A 26,652-nucleotide genomic window follows, 5' to 3' on the forward strand; every position below is an offset into this window, starting at 1 on the left:
CCTCCAAACGCAAAACAGAGAGAAACCGGCAAAAGTGGTCAGATCCCACATTTTCCCGACTATGGGAATTCGCCAAGGCCTGCGGAGATCTAGGGAGCACTCACCTTTTTAAAGGCTCAATCTTGGGGATGAACAGTGAGCTCTGTCATATTTTCACTTCTCCTCTTCCCACCCCTCACTCCCAGCTCTGTGGGGACCTTAACATCCAACAGCCGCAATCACTATGGAAACCAGGAGGCTGGAGGCCAGTGGAGGGGGCACAGCGGGGGGAGCTGTATCAAAGCCCCATCCTCAGAGGGATGTCTTTATGTGACATGACTTAGAGCTCATCCCATGAAAATACCCTTCTCTCCGGGGTGTTGGAAGAAAATCCTCAGAGGCAATTATTTAAGGTTCCTGCTGCCTGTGGTGGTGGAGAAAAACCAGAGCCGACAATAGGCGAGCAGGAAACAGTGGGGAACAGGTGTCCACATGGGCTCGGAGAAGCTCTGATCTGTTTCTGGGAGTCTAGACGACTGTGTGCATGCAGCAACAAGGACGTGCCCAGGAGACCTGAGCGTGACCTGAGCGGGCCCCGAGCTTCCTCCGGGCGCCGACCTTGAGGTTCCGTGCAGGAAGGAAAGGCGAAGCGAAGGCAGCGTTAGCTGTAAGCTGGGTGGGTGGGTGGGTGGGTGTGGAAGACACGCTCCAACAGGCGCCCAGAGGAAGGGAGAGGAAGAGAGAGAGAAACATTAACGGTGAGAGGGAACCATTGATCGGCTGCCTCCTGCACGCCCCCTGCTGGGGATCGAGCCGCAACGTGGGCCTGTGCCCTGACCGGGAATGGAACTGTGACCTCCTGGTTCATGGATTGACACTCAACCACTGAGCCACACTGGCTGGGCTACCAGACGTCTTGATGATAGATCTTAGTTTCAAAAGCCCCACAGAACCAGTCTCCCGTCCCCGCTGAGCCCGCAGTGGGCCTGATGCATCCGCCTCTGTCACTGCCCAGAAACGAGGGGCACGGCCTCCCCTGCCCCTGGGGACAGGGCCAGGTTGTTGGACCCAAGGCCTCCAGGGGCAAAGCCTGCCCAGCCCCAGGCCCAGCCGGCGTGGCTCAGGGGTTGAGCATCACCTATGAACCAGGAGGTCACGGTTCGCTTCCCGGTCAGGGCACATGCCCGGGTTGCGGGCTTGATCCCCAGTGTGGGGCGTGCAGGAGGCAGCCGATAGATGATTCTCTCTCATCATTGATGCTTCTATCTCTCTCTCTCTCTCCCTCCCTTCCTCTCTCTAAAACCAATAAAAGCATATTTAAAAAAAAAAGGCATGCAGCAGGGTCTGATAAATGAATAAGTGAATGGACGAATGAATTAAGAAACAAGTGGCAGGATCAAGAGAGCAACAGTTTCTTCGAATGAATGCAAATCAAATGAACGGCAGTGTTTGGTAAGAGTGTCCATTCCGATGAGCGCTTCCCCGAACTCCTCGGCCACGCACTGCCCGCCATCCTCACGTTCCCTGGCCCAGCAGGAAACTTCCCTTTAAGACGCTGGGCTCTATTTCTGAACATCAGAGCAACATCATTAAAAATAGTGGACGAACGCGGACAAGAAAGAAAAGTGGATTAATATACGTCCCTGCCTCGTTAACAAAGACTTGCTCATTTTTTTCATCAGACTACACCTCTGGGCTGTTATCTTGGATGAAAAAGGTGTCTAAATGCTATTTCTCCGACAGGGCGACCCGGGCACGGGGTCGGTGCTGGGGCATCAGCAAGGGACGCCTGTTCCACCACCTGCCATTCCCGACCCACACACCCCGACCCACACACGCCGGACAGCAGGCAGGTCGGGCTTTGAAAAGAAGAGCTTTTCCAGGATAAAGGAAACAGCGTGACATTTCATTCTATTTCTGTCACGGGTAAAAGCAAGCGTAGCCGTTCAGCTGGGGAAAACCATTTTAAACAGGCAGGAGAATTGACAAAAGACGGTGATTTGAAAAATAAGGGTTCAGCTCCGAGTCCTTTTAAAAAAGACAATTACCCTACGAAAACCTCACCTTAATTAGGGTGATGCCTGGTCACTGCAAAATGTACCAAGTTTTCATGGATAACGCAGTGTTCACAGCTTCCTTAGAGCTGGTTTCACAACGGCTGCTTTGAGTTTATAAAACAAACAGATGAGCTCCTTAGGCTTGGAGAAATTCATTTTTCCTGGGGCTTTGAGTCCTAATGTCCTCGCTGAGTGTCACCCATGACCATGAACACATCACATCATGTAACCACGTTATTTCATAAGTAAAGACAAAAATCACAATATTACTAATCATTCTAAGTAAGAATGTTCCCCACCATCATGTAAATAAAACACCATCTGACAAATCGCATGGGCGTGGGAAGTATGTTATTTGTACTGGAGACTCAACACCTTCGGGGCCTGATGCCCATGCTCAGAGTCCAGTTCAAAGTCAGCAAAACAAAACAAAAAAACAACCCTCCCAAATGCATGCGGGAGCCGGCGGCACAGTTCCTGCCAGGAAAGGCCGTTGCGTTTTATTTGAAGGTCCGTTTCCTTCGACACGCTCCGGCCGTCAGGCCAGAGACCCACCGAGCCTCGCAGGCATTTGTCTTCGCGGGACGCGACACAGCCTTACGCCTGCCTGAACGCGGCGCCTGCGCTTCCACAACCACGGATGGCAGCGTTAACGACCGCGCCTCTCGGAGAAAGAAACACCGGCCGGACCAGCCGAGACCCGGCCCCGCTCTGCGCGGCTGTCAGAAGCGCTGACGTCCATTCTTCACGGAACGCCTTCTCCTCTCGCGGCTGCCGTCTCGCACAGATGTGTGTGGATGGGACTAGGTGTTCGAAAATGCAATTCAGGAAAATAAAAGAACAAAGAGGCGAGCCCAGGAATCCACAGCGGGAGAAGGAAGAGCGTCAACAGAAGCTGAAGAAGACGGATCAGAACCAGCACTCCCACGGAGATGGGGACGGGGCGCAGGGCCCGCAGCACGTGCACTGCGCTGCAGGTGCCGGGGTCGGTGTGAGCGTTCCCCGGGACTAGGCATCGCTGGGCGCCCTCGGTGTGTCAGACACCGTGCTGGACGCGGGGGTGGTGTACTGCGGACGAGGCACACACAGCGTCCTCGCGGCTGACATTCCAGTGGGCGCGGGTGGGTGAATCAAGCATCGCAGATATAACCACGCTCCGTGGCACAGCCAGGGCGGCAGGGAGAGAGACGGCGATGGAATGGGAAGAGCTGAGGGGCGGGTTGTGCGGATTATTTTAGGGGGAGGGAGTATTCCAGGCAGAAGGACAGCAAGTACAAACGCCCTGAGGCGGAGAGGTCAAAGTGGAGTGAGCCAGAGGGAGAAGGGGGGAGGCAGGGACACAGATCACCTGGGGCCTTTGAACTTCAAGTGAACAGGAGGCCACTGAAGCCTCTGTGCCCGGGGTTTCTGTATTGTCCGGGTTTGCGCTCTGACCTTCTGGGGCGCCTGCTGGGCCGCAGCAGGTGGTGCCAACCATTTCTCCAACGTGGCTGTACCAGCCTACACTCCCGCCGCGACAGGTGAGGGCGCCTACGGACCCACCCCCACTGCAGCTACCACTGGAGACGGTCTTGTTCACTGCCATCCTCCTGGTGCGTGTGGCCAGTACTAGATCCGTGGTCAGCAAACTCATCAGTCAACAGAGCCAAATATCAACAGTACAACGATTGAAATTTCTTTTGAGAGCCAATTTTTTTAAACTTAAACTTCTTCTAACGCCACTTCTTTCAAAATAGACTCGTCCAGGCCGTGGTATTTTGTGGAAGAGCCACACTCAAGGGGCCAAAGAGCCGCACGTGGCTCGCGAGCCGCAGTTTGCACACCACAGTACTCAATACCATGCTTTTCATCCCTGAGCATCTGGAACACAGGGAGCAGAGTCTGCCCTGAACGACAGAGCTACCTAGTGAACTGAGGAATTCGACTTCTGAGCCAACAACAAAAATACTTATATATATATATATATATATATATATATATATATATATATATATACCTCTCTTTCTGAGCCAGGCGCTGTTTCCCGTACTTCCCACACGCTGGCCTAGCTAAGCTTCGTAACAACCGCGTGCGGGAAGCACCAGCATTCCCACTGAGACACTGGAAACGGAGGCGGAGGGCGGCGAAGCCCCGCCGGAGGCCGCGCAGCAGTGCCGGGCACAGCACGGCGTGACGCGGTCCGTCTGGCTCCTGCCTGTGCCTCGAATGTCGTGATACACCGCTTCTTCCAACCACCCACGGGCCAGCCCGCACTGTGAGGGACTCCAGGACGCGGCCCCTTCGCGACGGACCTGGGTGGCCAGCTGGCCTGGCGTCCGCATCGCCCGCCCTGACCGCCGCCTCTGCCCTGCAGCGTGTGCCAAGGCCCCACCCTGCTCTGTGCCTCACACCATGCCACCGCCGGCAAAGTGAGCGATCAGAGCGGGAGGATGGAGATGCGCGCACCGAGGAGGTGCCCTGCGAAGCTCCCTGGTCTCCGACACTCTCCACGCGCCCACGCCCGCCCATCCCGGAAAGCCTGCGCCCCGCCTGCCCGAGCCGCCCGTCCAGCTCCTGCCTGGCTTCCATGTCGTCGCCTCTAGGAAGGCGGTCCCCGTCCCACCCAGGGCTCAGTCTTCCCGCTCTGCCCTCCCTCAATGTTCTGTACTCAGGCCAACTGCGGGTGCTGATACCGAGTAGTCATTGTGTTTTGTCTCTGCATCAAGACATCACACATCGATTCCTTATTGCACATGCTGGACGCTGTGGACAAAGAGGCATGACCGCTGTCATCCATCATGTGACCATAATGGGGACAAGAAGACAAAAAGGCGTGATCACTCGGCTGCAAGGTAAGCACCTGCCCCGGACGCACACACACGGAGTCGGACCATAGAGAAGGACCGCCCACGAGACGCAGGAGGCTACGGACGGTTCCAGGACAGGATGCAGCTGCCGCGCTTCCTCGACGGGACCCACTTGGAGGCAAGGACGGCGTTCTATGATGCTGACCAAATGCTCCCGAGGACGGTAAAATGAAGAGTCGGGTTCTTGGGGAAGGAAAACCCAGGGGCTCTCGGCTTCCCCTGGGGGGCGTTCCACACCCATCACAGCAGCTCAAGCGCAGCCACGGCCACGGGGCCACCTGGGGCGGGACCAGCCGACCAGGAAGGCAGAGTCTCCTGTCTCGGTGACACCGATCGCACAGCCCGCCCTTCCTTCCTAAGCCACTTTTTGGGGTTGTTTTGTTTAAAGTCAGGAGGAAAAAAATAAACTCCTCCATATTCATAAATTTAAATCTGAAATGATTTCCTCAAGTCTTGGGTTTCTAAAATAGGTCAATCTTTCAAGCATTTAGAGAAGACATCGACTTGTGAAGCTCCTGACAGACATTTCGAGTAAATTGCCTACGACTCTGATTCTTGCTTCTGGTAAAATGGATATTATATAAAAAAAAAAAATTACAGAACCTTCATCTTTTTGTCAGAAATAAAAAGGTGTCCCTAGGCTTTTCAATTCACATCTAAAAATGCATTTTCATAAATAACCTTTTCACAATCTGTACTCTGTTTTAATTTGTCACCATGGAAAACAAGGTAATTGAAGCAGCTGAGAGATGAGTGAACTGTCAGAAAACGAAGCCAGCAGTCCCTGCACGCGGAGGTTCTGCCCTCGCCACAGCCTCCGCAGCGCTCAATCCCCAAACGAGTCAGGTCATTAAAACTTCAGGGGAGCTCTCCAAAGAATGGGGAGCACCACGGCACAGAATCTTCCCACAGAATCCAGGTTAAAGAACTGCATGTGCCCGGCTGGCGAGGCTCAGTGGCTGAGCGCCAACCTGTGAACCAGGAGGTCCCAGTTCCACTCCCGGTCAGGGCACAGGCCCCGTTTGAGGGCTTGATCCCCAGTGTGGGGCATGCAGGAGGCAGCTCGTCAATAGTTCTCTCTCACCAATAGTCTCTCTCTCTCTCTTCCTCTCTGAAATCAATAATAAATATATATATTTAAAAAGAACTGCATGTACATTTAATATATATACATATACACACACACACACACACACACACACACACACACACACACTCTCTCTCTCTCTCTTTAACACTCAATTTTCACTTTTTCAGGTTTAACTGATTTGAAATAATGGGTGAAGCCAGACTAAGTTTGGAACAAAGAAAATTTATCCTAATGTGCCACAGAACTCTTTTTTTATGGGGATACATAAAAGATAAAGTTATGGTACAAAACGGGAAACAGTCGATGAATTGAGGTGGATTCTCGATGTCTGCGATTCCACGGCTTCGCGGGATCAGCAGTGCCTGGACCAGACGGTCAGCAGTTTGAAGACAGGCCTTGATAAGAAAATGATTCCCATCTGAAGATTATTTTAAATGGTGATAATAAACTGTGTTAATAAACACTGATGTTATAATCATCCCAAGTGCATATACACTGTATATGTGGTTTTCCCTAAAGACCTTCCCTGATATTCCGTCGTCGAAATTTCCGAAGAGTTTCTTCTTATGCCAGAGGAGGAGACGGGGGTCCCTGTCCTGCCACGGCACCGAGCAGGGGCCGCGTGTGGCAGCAAGCAGCGCCCTCCTTCGGACAGGTGTCACCTTTCACAGCTTCCCGGAGCCACGTGAGACACAGGGGCAGCCTTCCGCTCCCTTCCAAACGGTCTCTGATGCTTTAACCTGGATTCGGTGAACGGGTGGGACTCGTCCTCCCCAGCCACATCTTCATTCATCCAACCGGAGAGAGAACATTACAAGGGCAGACACCAGCCCCCCGAGAGGACGCCCACGCCTGCCTCTCAGCATGGTGCTACGGGTGGAAGAGCTGGAGGCGTGGTGACTATTGCGAGTTTGGTGAGAACGGGAGTAAACAGGAGCCAGGCCAACCGTAAGGAATACAAGTGAGGAGACAGAGGCCACGCCCTTCCAGGGGCCGGCGGGCGGGTGGATCTGCGGACTGGAGGTTATCTGTGGACTGTAATCCACTGAGCTCCCCGTTCGCACTTGCTGCTGAGTAGGAAGAGGTAAAAGCCATCCATCCATCCATCCATCCATCCATCCATCCATCCATCCATCCATTCATCCTTCCTTCCTTCCTTCCAGGTGCCCCCTCAAAAAGTAAATAAAAAGCTATCCATGCCTGTCCTCCCGGAGGTCACAGTCCAGGGCGGAGGGAGACATGCAATGACGATGGGAATGCGGGGGGTCAGCTGCTCCGAACTTCCTAGTGAAAGCGCACCGAAGTGGGCATGACACGCAGGAGGCGTCGGTGCAGAGAAAGCAGCGTGAGCGAAGGTCCGGAAGCCCGTGGGCAAACTGCGTTTCCAGCATTTTCTCATAACCCTTCGTCTTTCTTTGACGTCAGTTGTTACTTCTCCACGCTCATTTCTGCTTTTCGTTATTTGAGTCCTCTCTCTCTTTCCTTGATGAGCCTGGTTAAAGGTGTGTAAATCTTGTTTATTTTTCCAAAGAACTGGTTTCAGTGTTTTTTTGCATGTTTTTTTTTTTTTCAGACTGTATTTCACTTGTTTCTGCTCTGAACTTTATTATTTCCTTCCTTCTCCTCACTTTCGGCTTTGTTTGCTGTTCTCTTTCAAGTGTAAAGTCAGGTGATTTGAGGTTCTGCCTGTGGCTTGAGGCAGGCCTCTGCTGCTCTGAATTCCCTCTCAGGACCCTCTCACTGTGTCCCACAGCGTTTGGGCTGGTTTGGCCTCATTTTCACTGTCACGGTATCTTTGGATTCTCCCGTGCTCTCACTGTGACCCCGGTCATTGTTTATAACATGTTATTTAGCATCCACGTCTTTGTGTGTTTTTTCAGTGTCCTCCTTGTGATTGATTTAGAATTTCATAGCATTATGGCCAGAGGAGATGCTTGATATGATTTCAATCCTCTTACATTTACTGAGACCTGTTCCGTGTCCTAACGTGGTCTCTCCTGGAAAATGCTCCATGTGCACTCGAAAAGAGTGTCTCTTCTGCTGCTGCGGGGTGGAATGTTCTGAAGATGTCAATTCAATCCCCCTGATCTAGTGTGTCATTTAAGGCCACTGTTTCCTTGTTGATTTTCTGTTTGGAAGACCTATCCATCGATGTCATGGTGTTAAATCCCCCTACTATGACTGTATCCTTGTCAATCTCTCCTTTTTTTAATATATATATTTTATTGATTTTTACAGAGAGGAAGGAAGAGGGATAGAGAGTTAGAAATATCAATCAGAGAGAATCACTGATCGGATGCCTCCTGCACACCCCCTAAAGGGGATGTGCCCGCAACCAAGGTACATGCCCTTGACTGGAATCGAACCTGGGACCCTTCAATCCGCAGGCTGATGCTCTATCCACTGAGCCAAACCGGTTAGGGCTCCCTTTATGTCCTATGTTCATTGAAGCGTTATTTACAATAGCCAAGATTTGGAAGCAGCCCAAGTGCCCATCAGCAGAGGAGTGGGTAAAAAAATTGTGGTACATTCACACAATAGAGTGCTACTCGGCCGCAAAAAAAGGAAATTTACCCTTTGTGACAACAAGGATGGACCTGGAGAGTAGTATGTTAAGTGAAGTACGCCGGTCAAAGAAAGACAAATACCACACGATTTCACTCCTATGTGAAATATAATGAACCAAATAGACTGAGAGACAAGATAGAAACAGACTCCTGGAGAGAGAACAGACTGGCGGAGGGGAGCGGAGTTGCAGCGCCGGGTGGAAAAGGTGAAGGGCTTAAGGAAAAGGACTCAGAGACACGGACAGCAGAATGGTCATTCCCAGAGGGAAAGGGAGGGGAGAGGAGGCAGAAGGGTAAAGGGGGGATAAACAGTGATGGAAGGAGACACGACTTGGGGTGGTGAACACACAACACAATATACAGGTGGTGTATTACAGAACTGTACACCTGAAACCTATATAGTTTTATTAACCAATGCCACCCCAATGCATTCAATTAAAAGCAAATGAAGAGCAAAACATGAATACCAATTGGGTCTTGCATTTCAGCCCTGTCACTGCCTCCCTCTCGGAGGACAGTCACACACTCTTCCTTTAATACTTCCGATTGCTGATGTGAAACACTGTCCACCACTGCCCTCCCTTTACGGTAAACGAGGATCCGAGGGGTCTGCATTCCTGTGAAAGAATTCCTCCCCCCGCCCCCCAGGCGGTGTTCAGGGTTCTATTTTCTTCCTCGTCTGTTCAGCAAGTCTATGAACCCTATCAAAGAATTACTGAATGGGGAACGAGAAAAACGGATTTGCATGAATTTAAAAAACGGTGAACTTCTGTTTTCTTCCCTGAGAAGATTGCCGGCTAAGAATCCAGACTCGGCAGCAGAGCGTAAGAGGAGACGCTTCAGTGTAAAGACAGCCTGGCGCGGGCAGGCAGTTATTTTTAAACGACTGGCTTACGAGGAGGGGCCCTGAGGCGGAATGTGAAGGGGTGTTACGGGAGCACCCTATAACAGCGTGGCGACGCGTGCCTTGAGCCTAGTCTTGGACTCCAAACCCACCCCCCAAAGTCATCGTCGACAGCTCGGACTTCAGCTAGTGGGTAAACGCGGCTCCTTCTCATTCAGTTTCTGTGCCTCTAGCACCAGGCACTCATTGGGCACTCAATAACCCCTGCTCGCACACCCCCGGGGAACAGGCAGGGAGGCGCGCAGGGGAGGGGGTATCCGGCTGGTACATCAGAGCTGCTGTGCGATGTGTCACTTACATAGTCGCCGTACGTGTCCTGCGTTGGGGGTGGCGGTGGAGGTCTGTACCCGGTTGGGGGGACTCCTCTTGCTCTGGGGGTGAGAAGGCCTCGTCCCCGACTCACAAGCCCTCGGGTGGAAAGGACTCCCCTGGACGCCGACGCCCCTCGGGGGGCCACAACGCCAACGGGCCGGGCGGTGGCGCCTCCCCTTCCCCTGCAAGCAAGAGGGGCAGGTTAGCAGGGTCTGTCATGTTCTCAATGTCCCGCCGTCCCGCTGACACCGCAGAGGAGTGCACAGGCCGTGAAAGAAAGAAGGAGCGACATGCGAGGTAGCAAGTAAAGCAGGAGAAGAAGGGGGCGCCCACCAGAAAGAAGTCTTCCGGGCAGCGCACCCCGCACCGGCGAAGGGGAACACCAGATACTCTCGATTTCGCCGAGAACCCAAAACTGCCCTCATCAATAAATCAGGTATTTTTTTTAAAAAAACACACACAACAGCATTTACTGCGGCAACAAAAGAAGTGAAATGAAATGCTATGGCACACGGCTAAGAAAATATGTACAGAAACCATGTTAAAAAAAAAAAAAAAAAACTCTGATGAGAGAAATGAAAGGAGAGATAGTCCAAGCTCATGGTCTTACGAGTCCATAGTGCTAAGTTGCCAATTCTTCCCGACTTGATGTATGGACTCAATGCAATCCCCATCCAAATCCCAGCAAGCTATTCTGGAGATGGACCCACATATTCTAAAGTACACCAGGAAAGATTTTTTAAAAAAACAACAACAAAAAACAGAAGAGACAATACACTGCTGAAGAAGGAAAATGTTGGAGGACTCATAATGCCTGACTGCAGGACTCACTTAAAAGCTACCGCAATCCAGAGAGTGAGGACTGAAGACAGGACTAGACACACAGGTCGATGGGCGGAAACAGAGGGCCCAGAAATGGATCCACAGTGAGTCAAGGGGTCACTGACAAAGGAGCAAAGACAGAGGAACAATTTTCACAAACGCCCATCGCTCTGGTCCGCACTGAAAGACGCTGTAATTTCTAGCGTGCCGTGTTCCTCCTTTACCTCTGGCGCACGCCTAGAAAAATCTTCAACGTGATTAGAAGAAAAACGCAGTTTCCGCCTACAGTGCGTCTAACCCACCGGTGATATTTCAGTTCATCTGTGTATATTCCAGCCAAGGAAGGTTCCTGCTTCCTTATCGAATGCCCCTCCATGGCCATCCTACTATATGGGCCACAAAACAGTTGGTATGTCTTTTGAATATATAAATGCATGTCTTTCATCAAGTTGAAAGACATGCATTTACATATTCGAGAAGTTCACAATTCCTCCCCATCATCATGGACATTGTTAGATCAGGGGCCTACGGGGCGTATGGAGTCACACTGAGGTGCCTGCTACAGAGCTTCAGACAGGTCGTGTGATAGATGTAGCTCCAGACACTTCTCTGTAAAAGGTGCGTTGAAGACTCATTTTCAAGGGAACGTCCATGGGAATGGAGTCGAGCAGTAGGAGCACTGCCTTAAGTGGTACCTTGGGGAGAGGAAGGCGTGATGCCGAGTGACACGCTACCACAAAAACCCTGTCATCCTGCAAAGTACTCAGGTGGGTTTTTCTTTTACTTGAAACGTTTATTCAAATGGATAGAAGCAGGCGCAGCGCTGTTCTCAACTAGGACACGGGAGAGCAGAAAGGTAACACTGAGTAGAAGGCTTCATAAGTGGGTGGATGGATGTGGTTGTAATGGTTCCTTCTGTTTATATTTTTTCAGCAGAGTGACCAGGGTTTCTGGCTTTGAACCTCAAATATAAAAATAACCCAGAGAGGTTTTTGTAAGGAACAGCTATTTTTGAAGGAACGGCTTGAAGCGGCTTATGACAATAAGTATTGATTAATCAGAAATGAATTATTTAGCTTGTCAATTAATAATAGGTTTTAAGATGTGATGAAAAAGCACATGCTTTGGGTTCCAACATGCCCGGATCTACTCCGTCACGTCACTGCTTCGCCTTCGTTTTCCCATCTGTAAAGTGGGTTTCACAACATGAGCTCTCGCAGGACGGATGCGGGGTCCACCCACAGGGTACACACAGTGCCTGGAGCAGGCACCGGTGAGCGGTGACGATCACGGAGACTCCTCCGTGGCTCTGTCCCTATGCCTTCTGTCTGCCGCTTCCTGGAGGAGGAGGAGGGAGCTGGGGAAGGTACCACTCCACCCCGTCCTCACTTCACAGATGTAGCAACAGTGCGCTGATACCCACTGTGTACACTTAGCAGCAGCAATAGTGTGGCAGAGTGGGAGTGAACATCCTACACTGTTTGGCTTTTATTCCTAAATTTTACGAGAAGCAGGAAAAGAGGGTAAAGCTACAGATTTGGCGGCAGCAGCCGGGACGCGCAGGCAGCGCCAGCATGTTAACCGGTGACCATGGCACCCAGGTGCGGCCTGGGCCGCAGGAAGGGCGGCCTCCGGGGACCGGAGCAGGTGTCTGCGGGATCTGGCCCCGGGCCTGCACCTGGCATCGCTGTGTCCCCGTGAGATCCACGTCCCCAGGGGTCCATGCGAGGCCCACGCCTGCTGCAGGAATGGCCTGAGGGCCCTTTACTCCCGCGGAATCCCTCCTGCATTGGACAGCTTCTCCTCCTCCCCGGGAGTGTTCTTCTGAGAGCACAGCTGAATCATTCCGAGACCCTCCCTGCCGGAGGCTGACAGGGGAAGGAGGGCCAGACACGGAGAAGGCGAGCGCGGCCGTGGCTCCCGCCCTCAGCGGCACGTGCAGCACTGTCAGGGCCGATGAAGACGGAGACTTCCAAACAGGCGCCCTTGGCCCTGGCCGGTGTGGCTCAGTGGGATGAGCGTCAGCCTGTGGACTGAAGGGTCCCGGGTTCGATTCCGGTCCAGGGCACGTGCCCGGGTTGTGGGCTCGGTCCCCAGTGGGGGACGTGTAGGCTGGCACTGCCCCCCAGCACCTGTGGGATCAGTGGGGCTCCAGGGCAGGCTCCTCAGGGTTCACCTGCATCCTCATCCCCGGGACCTCAGACCCGGGGGGCTGGGGGAGTTTGGGGGGGGACTCTTTCCAACCACCTCTCAAGTGCTGCTGCTGCTGCTGCTGTGGGTCTGGAGGTGACGGACCGGTTGTGAAACCTGCTGGTTATCTCACGTCTTTATTGTGATCCGCCCAATCTTGTAATTTTTTAAAAAATGACTCAGCAACTGGTTAGACTGTGCCGAGTATGAAAGAGAGCCAAGGTGTCCTAGCCGGTGTGGCTCAGGGGATAGCGCGTCAGCCTGCGGACTGAAGAGTCCCGGGTTCGATTCCGGTCCAGGGCACATGCCTGGGTTTCGGGCTCGACCCCCCAGTAGGGGGCATGCAGGAGGCGGCCAATCAATAATTCTCATCATTGATGTTTCTCTCTCTCTCCCCCTCTTCCTTCCTCTCAGAAACCAATAAAATATATTTTAAAAAGAGAGAGAGAGCGCCAAGGCATTTGCTCTGTCTCCAACACGTTGCACAGGGTGATGAGCGACACTGCGGACAAGAGACAGCGAGTGAGGAAGCCAAGCTCTTCGAAAGCACAGGGAACGGTCCCCCTCCTTCCCCCGGCGCCGCACCTGCCCCCAGAGAGCTGACTCTCCCTCCGAGGCTGCCACTGTCTTCCCGTTGGGGCGGTGGGTCGGCACCTTTACCCTTTTCTTCTTTATTCAAAAACAAAAGCAGGAAAGATCTTTATCACTTCCCACGGGGGCTCCCGGCACTGTCTCCTCCCTCTCACAACAGCGGCACTGATGACGAAGGAGCCGAGGGAGGCGTGGAGGTCCTTTAAGGTCTGATGGCGAGGGACTGACCCAGCATCGGTGTGAAACATTCAACGCTGAGTGCGGGGGCCTTTCGAGTGATCAGAAAAGGAATCAGTCCGGTCTGGACTGGAATGGGACATTTAAAAAATGAATCCAGTTTCATCTTAAAAGATCTTTACGACGGTGAACTCCAGCTGGAAGACTGGTAAGACCAGGTCCGGAAGGACGGCAGCCACGATGACAGGACACTGACCGGCCAGGAGAGCTGCCTGACTCTGAGGAACGGACACACTGGGACGGCTGCACGCACCGTGTTCTGACGACAGAAAACGCAAGCCCGCGAGCGACGGCCTACCTGGCTATCGTGGGGGTCGGGGCGCCTCGGGTGCGTGAGGTGGATTTCCCTCGGGCCGCGGGGGCGTCCGCACTGTCGGAGCCGCCGTTCAGGTAGGTGAGCTCCTGCAGCTGCGCCTGGCGGATCTCGTCGTTGTAGTCCTGGGGAGACACGCAGCGTCACCATGGGAAGAGGGGGAGCAGTCAGGACACCAAGCACACGGGTTTGGAAAGATGTTTTTATTGATGTCAGAGGGGAGGGGAGAGGAGAGACAGAAACATCCATGATGAGAGAGAATCATGGATCGGCTGCCCCCTGCACACCCCACACTGGGGATCGAGCCCGCAACCTGGGCATGTGCCCTGACCAGGAATCGAACCTTGAACTCAGTTCAGAGGTGGAAGCTCAACCACTGAGCCACACTGGCCGGGCAGCAAACAATTTTAACAGATAAAAAGGGGTTAGGAAAATAGTTGACTTCATAAAACAAGATTTGAGTTTGTTAAAATGAAAATGTATCAATAAATTTTAAAAAGTGAAAAAGCACAGTGTTGTTCCCCAAGGTAAAATTTTCTACCATCAGCCATAACTCTTCCCCCTCAGGCATGAATTCCAGGTGGGCCATTTATAATGAAATTAAAACCGCACGTGACAGACCCATGGGCAAGGCCACCCACAGCCCAGTTCCCCGGCCGCCGCCGAGCACCTGTGACGCGCCCGCCGGGGAGCAGGCAGCAGCCAGGGGCCGGCGGGACCTCACGCTCTTGGGTCCATTTCCACTTGGATAGTGCGGCACATCACCTTGTGCTGGAAAAGCAGCTCCTGCGTGTCTTATGTTCCTGTCCACACGCCACCTGAGGAACTCTGGGAGTCACCCTGACTCCCCCCCTTTCCTAACTCCCCGCTCCGTCACCCCCCGGCAAGAACAATGTGCACCGAGTAGAGAAGAGTGTGACTTAGCTCACAGTGAAAGGGAAGCTCAGCCGTGCGTGACGGACAGGAGCGGCACCTAACTCAGCTGGAGGAGGAAGAGGGGTTTCTACAAGCATCACCCAAGGGTGAGTGTCAACTAACTGCCGGAGAGGGGGCACCAGTGTTCCCGACGGGGGGAGGGGAGCGTGTTTTAAGACCAACGGACCGGCGTGTTGAGCTCGCTGCGAGCGGCAGGTGAGCTGAGGGGCAGGGCCCAGGGGTCACTGTGCACACAGACGCTTTCTCTCACATGTTTGCGGTCCTGGGACCCCAGGAGGCTCACTGGGATCCATCAGTAGCGTGACCTCTCACAACCAACCTATAAATACGTTTCCTACCATGTGACTAAAGACGTGTGAGGATTAATAAGCTATTTGTAAAGCACATGCTAAATAAAACGTGCCGCATGAATGCTAAATGCTTGCAAGTGTGAGGCAGGGTGACACAGAATCGTCCGGGCTAAAAACAGATCCCCGGGGAAAGTGGATGCAGGCCCTATGCCCGCACACGGAGGGCACTGGGGTCTGGGTCCGAGAGCAACGCACTCCCAGGGCGGTTCCAGGCTCACAAAACACTGGGACCAGGGACTGTGCTCTTCGACTTCCTTACTCGTGTGACCTCAGCAGCGTGGCCTCATCTCTGCAGATCTGTGGCCTCACAAGGAAAGGGGGAATGATGACCAGTCATTCGTGGGTGAGGTCTCCTTGCCATGACACAGGCGAGGCTCTAGGGTAGACAGAGGGCCCTGCCAGCACCAATGGCTGCTAAGTCACCAAGGATCTGAGTAAGGGAATGCCCGGCCGGCGTGGCTCAGTGGTTGAGCATCGACCTATGAACCAGGAGGTCACGGTTCGATTCTTGGTCAGGGAACATGCTGGGTTGCCTAGTGGATCCCACGTGTGGGGTGTGCAGGAGGCAGCCGATGTGATCGATGACTTTCTCTCATCATGGAAGTTTCTCTCTCTCCCTCTCCCTTCCTCTTTGAAATCAATAAAAATATACACTGAGTGGCCAGATTATTATGATCTCTGAACACATAATAATCTGGCCACTCAGTGTATATCCTATATAATAAAAGGCTAATATGCAAATTGTCCCCTCAACCAGGAGTTCGACCAGCAGGCAGGCCGGCCAACCACCCACGTCCCCTCCCCCTAGCCAGGCTGGCCGGACCCCACCCATACACGAATTCATGCACCGGGCCTCTAATACACACACACACACACACACACACACACACACACACAGAGTGGCCAGATTATTATGCGTTCAGAGATCATCATAATCTGCCACTCAGCGTATATTGTTAAAAAAACACACGTGGAGGAAGAACTGGAACAGCACTAACGGGAATGAGGAACTTCTTGATCTCCTCCAGGGCGTGGCCCATGCGGGCGTAGGCTTCGGCGGGCGGGGCGAACACCTCGATGAGGACGTGGAGGTCGTCGTTGAGGTGGAAGTACTTGGCCTCCCCACTTTTCCTCAGCTCTTCTTCCTGCGGAAACACAAGGCGCGGGGGAGGCTGTGTCGTCAGGAGGAAAGAGGGAGATGAGAAAAATCTACCCCCAGCTCCTCGCACGCGGCTGTCACCGAGGATCCGCCCCGAGGAAACACCACCTAAGGAAGAGTTTAAAGTATAAACGGGTCCAGCCGTTCCGAGCCCAGGCTTTTAGGAAAATGCAAAGGCATCCAGTGCACAGTGACCCCTGGGCCCAGGCTTTTAGGAAAACGCTCAGTCTCCCCTCCTATCTGGGGGCCTGGGAGCCCCGCCCCTGCCCTCTGCCCCACGCTGGGCTCCCCACCTCCTTGGGCCCCTCCAGGCTCCGCACAGACCGCCCCTGTGGTTCTTCAACTGGCTCCGCAGCCCAGCTCGCTTCTGCACTGGTCACGCTGTGCGCCCGCAGTGCCCTGATCACGTCCTGAGCAATCTCCAAAATACCTGTCTGCCGCTCGCCCCTGTCCTGACTTCTCTCGCTGCAGTGGACCACATGGAGCACAGACCGCGACAGTCCCTCTTGGTGCTGCAGCCTTCTTGTTCAGAAAAGTGCTTGGCACAGAGCAGGTGCTCACAGATACTGACTGGGGTGAGTGACTAATTGACTATTCATGTCTATGTCCATTGGCTGATGCAGGTGTCACTCAAAAAGCATTTCCACATGCCAGGCACTACACCCTCCCTGAGGACACAACGGTGAACACGATAATCGGCAGGCTTTATTAGCTGACTGTATGTAATCATGATGCATATTGTCTAATTGATTGGTTGTTGTTTACACAATGAAATGTAGGGGGAAATTAGGAGGGAAAACAAATCATTAAGGGACCAGTGATTTCGCTACATTATCTTTATCTTTTTTCCTTAAGATTTTTTTATTGATTTTAGAGGAGGAGGAAGGGAGAGGGAGAGAGAGAAACATCGATGTGAGGGTAACACATCACTAATTGCCTCCTGCATGTCCCTCTACTGGGGATCAAGCCCACAACCTGGGCCGGGAATCAAACAGGCGACCTCTCCTGCCACCAGGACAGATGAGTCTGGGAAACAAAGCATCAATCAAGACAGGAATGCTTAGTGAGTCCTTACACGAACCTGGCCGTGACTGAGAATTATTTCACACACCGACTGGAAATTCACATTGAGGCTCCACCCTAAACAGGTTGGGGCCTGGGGGGATCTCTACTGTGAAGCAGCGTCCCATGGGCGTCTGATGCATAGCCATGTTTTCATCAAGTAAGAGACTGACCCTCCCTGAGCAAGCAGGCCATACACTCGGATGCTCTGAATCGCACTTTCCTTACATTTGAAAGCAAAATGTTGTTTATCTCCCATCATGTGTCCAAGGATAACATGGAGGAAGGCACGCGAAATGTCACACAGCATGTCTGAGCCACAGTGACTGTTCAATAAACTAATGGTGGCTATTTTCATATGAAAGCTGTTATTTAGACGGACTCTCGGGCGAGGAGGCTGGACTCGGTCTAAGTGACTTCCTTGTCTGACACAGCCATTGTTCCACCCTTCACGGTAAGTGATCACTAAACACAGATTTGGTTCTTAGTAACATCAGCCTTTAAGCAGTGACAGAGCGACAGAGTGATGGGGGAGAACAACGTACGTGGCAGCACACTGGAAACGTGGATGTTCTTTTCAGAACTTGTGTATTTCAGAAAGTGATTAGTAAAAATAACAGTAATTTTTGCTTATTAAAAAGGGAAGCATGCCGCCTGTCAGATGGCTCCCATCAATAAATCAACCAGCAAAGCGCCGCGAGGGTGCGGAGGAAGGAGCTCGGTGCACCGCTACTGGGATGCCGACTGGTGCCGCCGCTGCGGGACGCAGTATGGAGTCTCCTCAAAGGTTAAGGAGGGAACGGCCTTTTGACCCAGCGGTTCTGGGGATTTACCCAAAGAGACCCGAAACAACAATTCAAAAGGATATATGCATCCCGATGTTCCCTGCAATGTTATTGACAATATCCAAAGATTGGAAGTGCCCATCAGCAGATGAGTGGCTAGAAGAGCTGTGGTACATTCACACAATGGAATACCATTGGGCCATAAGGAGGAGGACATCTTACCTTTTGCAACAGCATGGATGGGCCTGGAGAGTGTGGTGCTGAGGGAAATAAGCCAGTCAGAGAAAGACAAGTACCACGTGATCTCACTTACATGTGGAATCTGATGAGCAAAATGAACTGACCAACAGAATAGAAACAGACTCATGGATACAGAGAGCAGACACACTGCTGTCAGAGGGGTTTTTTTCTCTTTTAACAAAAAGTAAAAGACAAAAAAACTCTCAGACACAGACAACAGTGCGGTGATTACCGGAGGGAAGGGGGGAGGTGGGAGAGGGTACAGGCAAATGGGGATGGAAGGAGACTTGACTTGGGGTGGCGAACACACAACACAATACACCGATGACGTGTTGTAGAACTGGACCCCTGAAACCTAAATTATTTTATTGACCAACGTCACTCCAATAAATGCAATGAAAGAAATCAATCAATCTTGAAATTCTAAAAATAAAAAAGGAGGCAGTTCACATGAATACATCCAAGTAGAATAACTGTGTGCAAGCAATTATTAAAACTTTTTAAGTCAATAGTATTAACTTGGCAAAATGCATAGGGTGCCAAAGGAAGGGCAAAAAGGGCAAATAAAAGTATCTACTTTATAAAGTCCATGATATGGCACCCAGGCCAAGGACAAGACCCTGAGGAGCGTGTCTGAAGGGCAAGCAGCAACGGTGAGAGGACAGACAACTCCTTGCTCTTCGTGACAATGTCAGTGTCCCTGTGCTTTCTGCAAGGTGACATACCGTTTCTAGAATCAAAACCATAAGGGCCCGGCCGGCGGGGCTCAGTGGCTGAGCCTCGACCTATGAACCAGGAGGTCACGGTTCGATTCCCTGTCAAGGCTCATGCCCGGGTTGTGGGCTCCATCCCCAGTGTGGGGCGTGCAGGAGGCAGCCCACCAATGACTCTTTCTCATCAATGATGTCTCTATCTCTCCCTTCCTCTGAAATTAATAAAAATATATTTTAAAAAACATAGGTACTACAATACTATTTTATAAGCGAATATAAAGGTCACTAATGCAAGTTTAAGACACTGAACTGGCCAGTGCAACTCAATTTTCCAATCTCGTAAACATCACCCTCGATAACATTTTCCTGTAACTCCATTTGAGAGTCCAGTTGGCTTTTATATAATATTAGAGGCCCGGTGCAAGGATTCATGCACCGGTGGGGTCCCTCAGCCTGGCCTGCAGGGATAGGGCCGTAACCAGCAGTCCACCACCACCTGCCACTCCTGCCTGCCGCTCCTGCTCATCCCGGCCCCACTGCACCTGCCACCGCTCAGTAGGCTCACTGCCGCTCCACTGCGGTCTCCGGGGCTGTGGCAGCCAGCTGTGAGCCCTGCGTCTGGCACCCATCGATCAGCTGAGCGGTGCTCCTGCTGTGGGAGCGCACTGGCCACCAGGGGGCAGCTCCTGCATTGAGTGTCTGTCCCCTGGTGGTCAGTGTGTGTCATAGCAACCAGTTGTTCGGTTGTAGAGTCATTCGGTGGTTCAATCGCTTAGGCTTTTACATATATAGATGTAGGGATACAATGGATGATCTAAAGGTGCTTTACAAGCAGCCACACGTCTCTAACGAGCCTTACCTTTGCCTTGTCCCTCATGGAGCCTTTGCCAAGGATGGACATCTTGGTCAAGGTCTCTTCTTGTAAACGCTTCAGAGAATTGCCACGTGGGCCCAGAAGCTTCCCCACGAAGTTGAACTAGGAAAAACACAGAAACCACACTTGTAGCACCCATACCTGAAGGTAACGTCTCACTCTCGAATGCTAGGAAACACGGCGGTATGCTCCACATCATTGATTAATCACAAACAGGTCAGTTCCCGCTACGTGAATCACACTGGTTCCAACACCACAGGTAACAGGGCTAAACACGGTAAAATAAAATAACCATTGGTATGTTTCTCTATACCAATTATGCCGTGATGGCTGTGTTTCACAACCTGTAAATGCAGTTAACTTCCTTGACAACAGGCACACACATTCAACACCCACCATGGACAGCGCCAGGGTTAGGACACCGGTGAGGGAAAATGCCGCTACATGCTACATGTCCTGCAATGTCTCTCGACTGGTCATAGCATCTGGGTTCTTCGACCTGGTCAGTACTCAGCCTTGGCCAGTCAACCAACGGAGGCTGACTTCAACATCTGGTGGCTGACAGAAGCTTTGCCATAAACCCACCGATCTCTTCGACAACTAGCTATGGCAGTGGTTCTCAACCTTCCTAATGCCGCGACCCTTTAATACAGTTCCTCACGTTGTGGTGACCCCCAACCATAAAATTTTTTTGTTGCTACTTCATAACTGTAATTTTGCTACTGATATGAATGGTAATGTAAATATATGTGTTTTCCGATGGTCTTAGGCGACCCTGCTAGCGGTTCTCAACCTGTGGGTTGTGACCCCTTTCACAGGGGTCACCTAAGACCATCAGTGAGGAACTGTGTTAAAGGGTCGCAGCATTAGGAAGGTTGAGAACCACTGAGCTATGGGGATGTGGACAACTTATGCAGGCTGGATGCTTACGGTTGTTTATTTAACAAGCAGAGAAGTGAATTACTGAAGGCCCTGGACTCTGAGGCGAGGCTACCCGGGTTTCAAAACCCGGCTTTGCCATTTGGCAGCTGAGGAACCCTGGGCCAGTTACCCAACCTCTGCACACCTGGGCTTCCTCACCTCTGCACACCTGCTGTTCAACGGGACTGTCCTGAGGACTCAGCCGGTCCATATAAATAGACTAGAGGCCCGATGCATGAAATTCATGCAAGGAGCTCGGCCCCCACAGCCGCAGCGGCTGCCTCTGCCTCGGCCCCCGCCACCACAGCTTTGTCCGGAAGGTTGTCCGGAAGGTCGTCCGGTCTAATTACCATATTACGCTTTCATTATTATAGATTAGAACAATGCTTGGCACAACATAGACAATAAGTATGTCTTGAGTGAAAGAATTATCATTAGAAATGTCACACAATGTTGAAGCCTCACTATAATGAAGGTAAACCATGAATACTTCTCACTCCCGCACAGAAAGGCAGCCTTCTTTACTACCCAGAGAGCACCTGTCTGTCCCCTTAGGCACGCTGGTTGGTGACAATCTCATGCCTTCACCGCTGATGTCGGCCACCATCCCAGGGCCGTGCCCTGGCCGCACCGCTGCTGTTTTTAAGAGAAAATTGTCCTCCATTTGCCTTGCTATGATAATTGAAGTCATTTTCCTGAAATGCCCACTTTAAGGAAAATCAAAGTACTTTTTCCTTGCCCACTTTTCATTTTATTGGTCTTCAACAAGACTCAAGTATCTATTTTTAACCTTTACATGCAACTTTTTATTTTTAAATGTTATGTAAGTCACTTTTTAAACTATATCAGTAACACAGAGTTGAAAATATCAGACAAAACTACAAGGTCGGGGGGATCAGTCTCTCGAGCCGGCCACCCCTACCTGCATCTCGTGCCTGATTTCCTCGGCTTTTACCTTCTTGGAATTTCTATTATTTGGATTCCGGAGCCCTGGGTTGGATCTCTAAGTTTCCTCTTTTTCCCCTCTTTCTCTTTCATCTTCTCTCTCTCTAGTTTTGGGGAGACTTAATTACACCAAGCTGCCACATCTATTATCCCTTCATTTCCACAATCAGATGTTAAACTACTGACAGCATTTTCTATGTGTGTTCTCTTCGTGTCCTTTTAAAAATGTCTATGGAAGCAAACGAGGTTCCTGTCTTTCGGAGAATCTGAATGGCCATGGCCCTCGCCCGTCCGAGTGTGTGACCTGGCCTCTTTCTCAGCACGGGCAGCCCTCAGCAGAGCGGCCCTCCTCTGCCCCGTCCTCAGCATGCAGCCCGCGGCTCTGAAGTGCTGCCCGAAGCTTCCTCTCATGGCACCTGACAATGCTGTGCTGTGGCCGCCCAGGTTTCCATCAGAACCTACTCCAGCCCAGCCGGCGTGGCTTGGTGGTTGAGCGTCAGCCTAGGAACCAGGAGGTCACAGTTTGATTCCCAGTCAGGGCACATGCCCGGTTGCAGGCTCAATCCCCAATGTGGGGCGTGCAGGAGGCAGCCGATCAATGATTCTCTCTCATCATTGATGTTTCTGTCTCTCTCTCCCTCTCCCTTCCTCTCTGAAAGCAATAAAAATATATTAAAAATGAAGAAGGAAAGATCAAGTGCCGAGCACTGGGCAGCGCGAATTTCACCCGAGCCCTGAGCCCTGAGCGACAGTGATGTTGATGCATTCCTCAGACCTGCCCATGGCTTCCTCCGAAGGACTCCTCTTCTGAGGTGAGACCTGGGATAACCCCGTTTACCCACAGCGAGGCCAGACACAGGCTCCCTGCTCTGCTCCCCAAAAGCCGGCTGGCCTGGCGGTCCCCACCGATGGCAGGAAGTGCTCCTGACCTGCCTTGATCAGACAGTAGTCAAGATTCCTCTTCAGGCAGGGTTGTTGTTGTATTTGGTCACTGGGTGTGCAATCAGACGGTAAGAACTTACTACATTTTTAAACGATTTTAAAACATTGATCTTCAGAGAGAGAGGAAGGGAGAAGGAGAGAGAGAGAGAAAAAGAAACATCCACGTGAGAGCAAAACATTGATCGGCTGCCTCCTGCATGTCCCCTACCGGGGGACTGAGCCTGCAACCTGGGCCTGTGCCCTGAGTGGGAATCCTACTGGCAACCTTTCGGTGCATGGGACGTCCGTCACCCAACCAACTGAGCCAGTTTAATACATTTTAACTTTCGTTTTTATTAATGACTAGAGGCCAGGTTCGTGCACCAGTGGGTTCCCCTGGTCTGCGGGGATCGGGCCGAAACCGGCTCTCCGACATCCCCCGAGGGGTCCAGGATTGCGAGAGGGTGCAGGCCAGGCGAAGGGACCCCACAGGTGCACGATCGGGGCCGGGGAGGGATTGCGGGAGGGCTTCAGGGCATGCCCAGCCGGTCTCGCCCAGTCCCGCCCAATCGGCTGGACCCCAGCAGCAAGCTAAGCTACTGGTCAAAGCGTCTGCCCCCTGGTGGTCAGTGTGCATCATAGCAACTGGTGGAATGATCAAACAAACGAATGGTCAGACACTTAGCATATTAGGCTTTTATTAGGTAGGATTTCATTGTGTGCATCGATGTGTACAGGTGAAAGTGTTCCCATACCCACGACCACTGACTTATCTTCAGGTGCTAATTATTCTATTACAAATATCTACTACATTATAGGTGTTAGAGTTGCAAATAAAAAGTTTTTCCAATGGTTATGAAGACGGTGAATCAGCATACAGTAAGAGCTGATTTTCACTGCACGCTGTGTACTGGCCAATTACCAGGTCCTTTGTTGGTGAGGACTGGTGTCCTGAACCCGCCGTGATGGATCTAAACCATATTTGTGACCTGACCCTGCTCCTGGGGGAACAATTAGTGACGCTGTCATTTCATAAACAACAAAGCCTCCGGAACATGTCACCGTCTCCATTCAAATATGTCCCCTAATTGGCTGCTCCCCGGAAGGCTGATTAGTCTGATGGAGGGCTGCCCGGCTGACCTCTCACTCCGCCCTGGAACTGAGCTCGTAGCCTCTGCCACCGCGGGCCAAGCACGGGGTCCTGCCAGGGCGCCCCAGCCCAGCACAGGGCATGGCCGCCCACGCAGCGACTCGAGCCAGGGGCCCCGCCATTGTTCCGGAGCCACTGCCCCAACACCTGGCAGAGCGGCACTTACTAAATATTCAGTGAGTTCATTACAGGTTGGCAGTCTGCACGTGGGTCCCTGCTAACCTTCTGTCTGTCTGACTTTAACGCTGGAAGACTCCGATTCTGTAGCTGCAGCCTAATGAAGGCTAGTTAGGAAAAGACAGTGGAGCAAACCACCAGTCCCTTCGTTCTGTGTTTTTCCTCCTAATTTCCCGCGATTTCTGTGCAGCCAGCACAGACACCCTGGGCGGGCAGCTCTGGGCGAGCCTGCTGCGGCGTCTGAAATCCGCCTGCGACCGAGGCGGGGTCACGTCTCTGTGTTTGGGCCACTGCGTGTATTTTCCATACGGATGTGCGTTCCCTCTCTCACCGGGGCCAAAGTGCGCCCCGAAACAGACCCCGTGCAGGGCTGCGAAGCGCGTGCTGGGCCTGTGCCTGCTCCGCAGGGTCCGACGGGCCCCCCTGCTTCCCTCCGGGCACCTCCTGCTCTCTCCCGTGACCCTTTCCAAACCAGACCTCAGCCATTTCCCTCGTGTTGGATTCCCGGGAAGAGGGGATGGGCTTCATGCGAGTCTGAAACCTCCCCATCTCGCTCCTGTCTCCATTCTCAGCGCACCACCGCGCAGGGTCACGTGCAAACTGCACAGCTGTGCTGGGTCAGCCGAAGCAGCCGAGTCAACGCACAGGGTCCCGCCGATCGCTGCTCCATGGTGAGGAAGCCAGAACCCTGCCATCACTATCAAAGTGGAAACCACTCTCTGGCACGAGAGGCCACGAATGGCAAAACCTTAAGCCCTCTGCCTACCCCGGCGCCCACGGGGGAGACCTGCAGGCCCCGGGTCCCGGGTGCACCGGGCAGCTGGCGTGAGCCCCTGCTCCCAGGGCAGCCTCGGCGTCTGCGTTACGGGCTGCTTCCCACGGGGCCTGCTGTGCGGCAGCACCCCGTCCTGTGGTCTGAATGGGGGTGGGGGCTTGGGGGCTCCTACTGTCCTGTGAGACTAAAAATTTTTTTAAAGTATGTCTCTTAGAATTTAGATAAGACCCACTTATGCTGAAATCGGGGCATTTGTTGGAGATAGACACAGCGCAGTCCCTCCTGCTCACCGGGACAGAATGCCCCACGTGTCATCACGGATCTGCCCTGATGATCACACGCGTGCTTATGCTCCTTTCACATCCCCTGTTTTTCTTGAAATGCACTTTATGATTTCACAGACAAGGTCAAATCCTGGGATAAACCTCAGACTAGACTTGCTAAAAGTAATTCCCTTTGCTCCATTATGGCCCCTTTTTAGTGTCATTCTCTGCACCCCCCAACCTGCAGCCAACATAGGTATATCTCCCCCAACCCCCAACCTAAGCCCCAGCCAATGTAGGCATATGCCACCTCCTTTCCATGCAGCCCCACTGAATCAGGATCAGAAAACCAGGGACTGAGCAGTGGCACGTTATACTAGTATATGTACAAATACAAATACAAATACAAATATAAATATATAAATATATCATAGAGGCCTGGTGCACAAAATTCGTGCACAGGTAGGGTCCCTAGGCCTGGCCAGTGATCAGGGCCAATCTGCAGGGCGACTGGAAGCCCTCGCTGGCACCCGCCTTGGCTGGCCTGGCGCCGCACACTTGCTGGCCAGCCCCACCCCCTGCTGCCACAGCCTGTCACCTCCCTCTGTGGGCCTGGTCCCTGCTGGCTGGGGGCAGTTCCTGTGTTAAGCGTCTGCCCCCTAGTGATCAGTGCGCATCATAGTGACTGGTTGTTCCACCAGTCGTTCCACCGTTTGGTTGATTTGCATATTAGGCTTTTATTATATAGGATATATATATACACATATATACATATTCTTTTTAATTTATTTTAGAGATAAAGGGAGGAGAGAGAAAGAAACATCCATGATGAGAGAGAATCATTGATCGGCTGCCTCCTGCATGCCCTCCACTCGGGATCCAGTCTGCAACCTGGGCATGTGCCCTGACCGGGAATTGAACCCTGATCTCCTGGTTCATAGGTCGCTGCTCAACCACTAAGCCATGCCAGCAGGGCCAGTGGCACATCTTAACGCCATCCTGAATGCTACAATCTATGACTCCCCATAATTAAATCGTCCCAGTCCAATAATTACTCTCCCCCACATTGCCCCGCCTCTGCGTGTTCACAGCCTGGACTAAATTTAATTCCACCTGCAATTCTTTCCCCAGAAATAACCCTCCTCACACCCGTAACTCCCATGGAGTCCCTCCCCTCTCGTGTTAATTCCGTTTTACCTGAATGACTTAGTGACATTTACAGCTTCTCCAGGAGGCGTGTGAATCCTGTGAGAGTAATTAGGACCCGTATTTGATTCATCATTTTTCCCACATAAGGAAGGGCTTCTCAATAAATAATTGGGGAACTAAAGTGGATTTTACCCCCAAATCAAATGGCACTAGTCAACCTGGTTGTGATGGATTTTGTTTGCTGCAGACGTTATTGCAACATATTAAAATTTAATTTATTAAGTTTCCAACCACACATCTCTAAGATTATTGGTTGTGGTGGAA

General features: G+C 52.1%; 1 protein-coding gene across 4 annotated transcripts in view; it reads right to left on the reverse strand.

The window, feature by feature from the left end:
• KHDRBS3 (KH RNA binding domain containing, signal transduction associated 3) overlaps positions 1–26,652 on the reverse strand; it is a 257,417-nt gene that overhangs the window by 15,473 nt on the left and 215,292 nt on the right. For 3 of the 4 annotated variants that reach the window (XM_079796554.1, XM_079796553.1, XM_079796551.1), the window contains 4 exons: positions 20,013–20,129; positions 16,193–16,339; positions 13,894–14,033; positions 9,742–9,937 (listed from right to left, as the gene is read on the reverse strand). In XM_079796554.1, coding sequence (XP_079652680.1) covers positions 9,742–9,937; positions 13,894–14,033; positions 16,193–16,339; positions 20,013–20,129 — 600 coding nt within the window. The remainder of the gene's footprint in view (positions 1–9,741; positions 9,938–13,893; positions 14,034–16,192; positions 16,340–20,012; positions 20,130–26,652) is intronic. The other variant, XM_079796552.1, reaches the window with a different exon arrangement.

The sequence above is a fragment of the Cnephaeus nilssonii genome, assembly GCF_951640355.1.
Source record: "Cnephaeus nilssonii genome assembly, chromosome: 18".
NCBI classification, from domain to species: Eukaryota; Metazoa; Chordata; class Mammalia; order Chiroptera; family Vespertilionidae; genus Cnephaeus; species Cnephaeus nilssonii.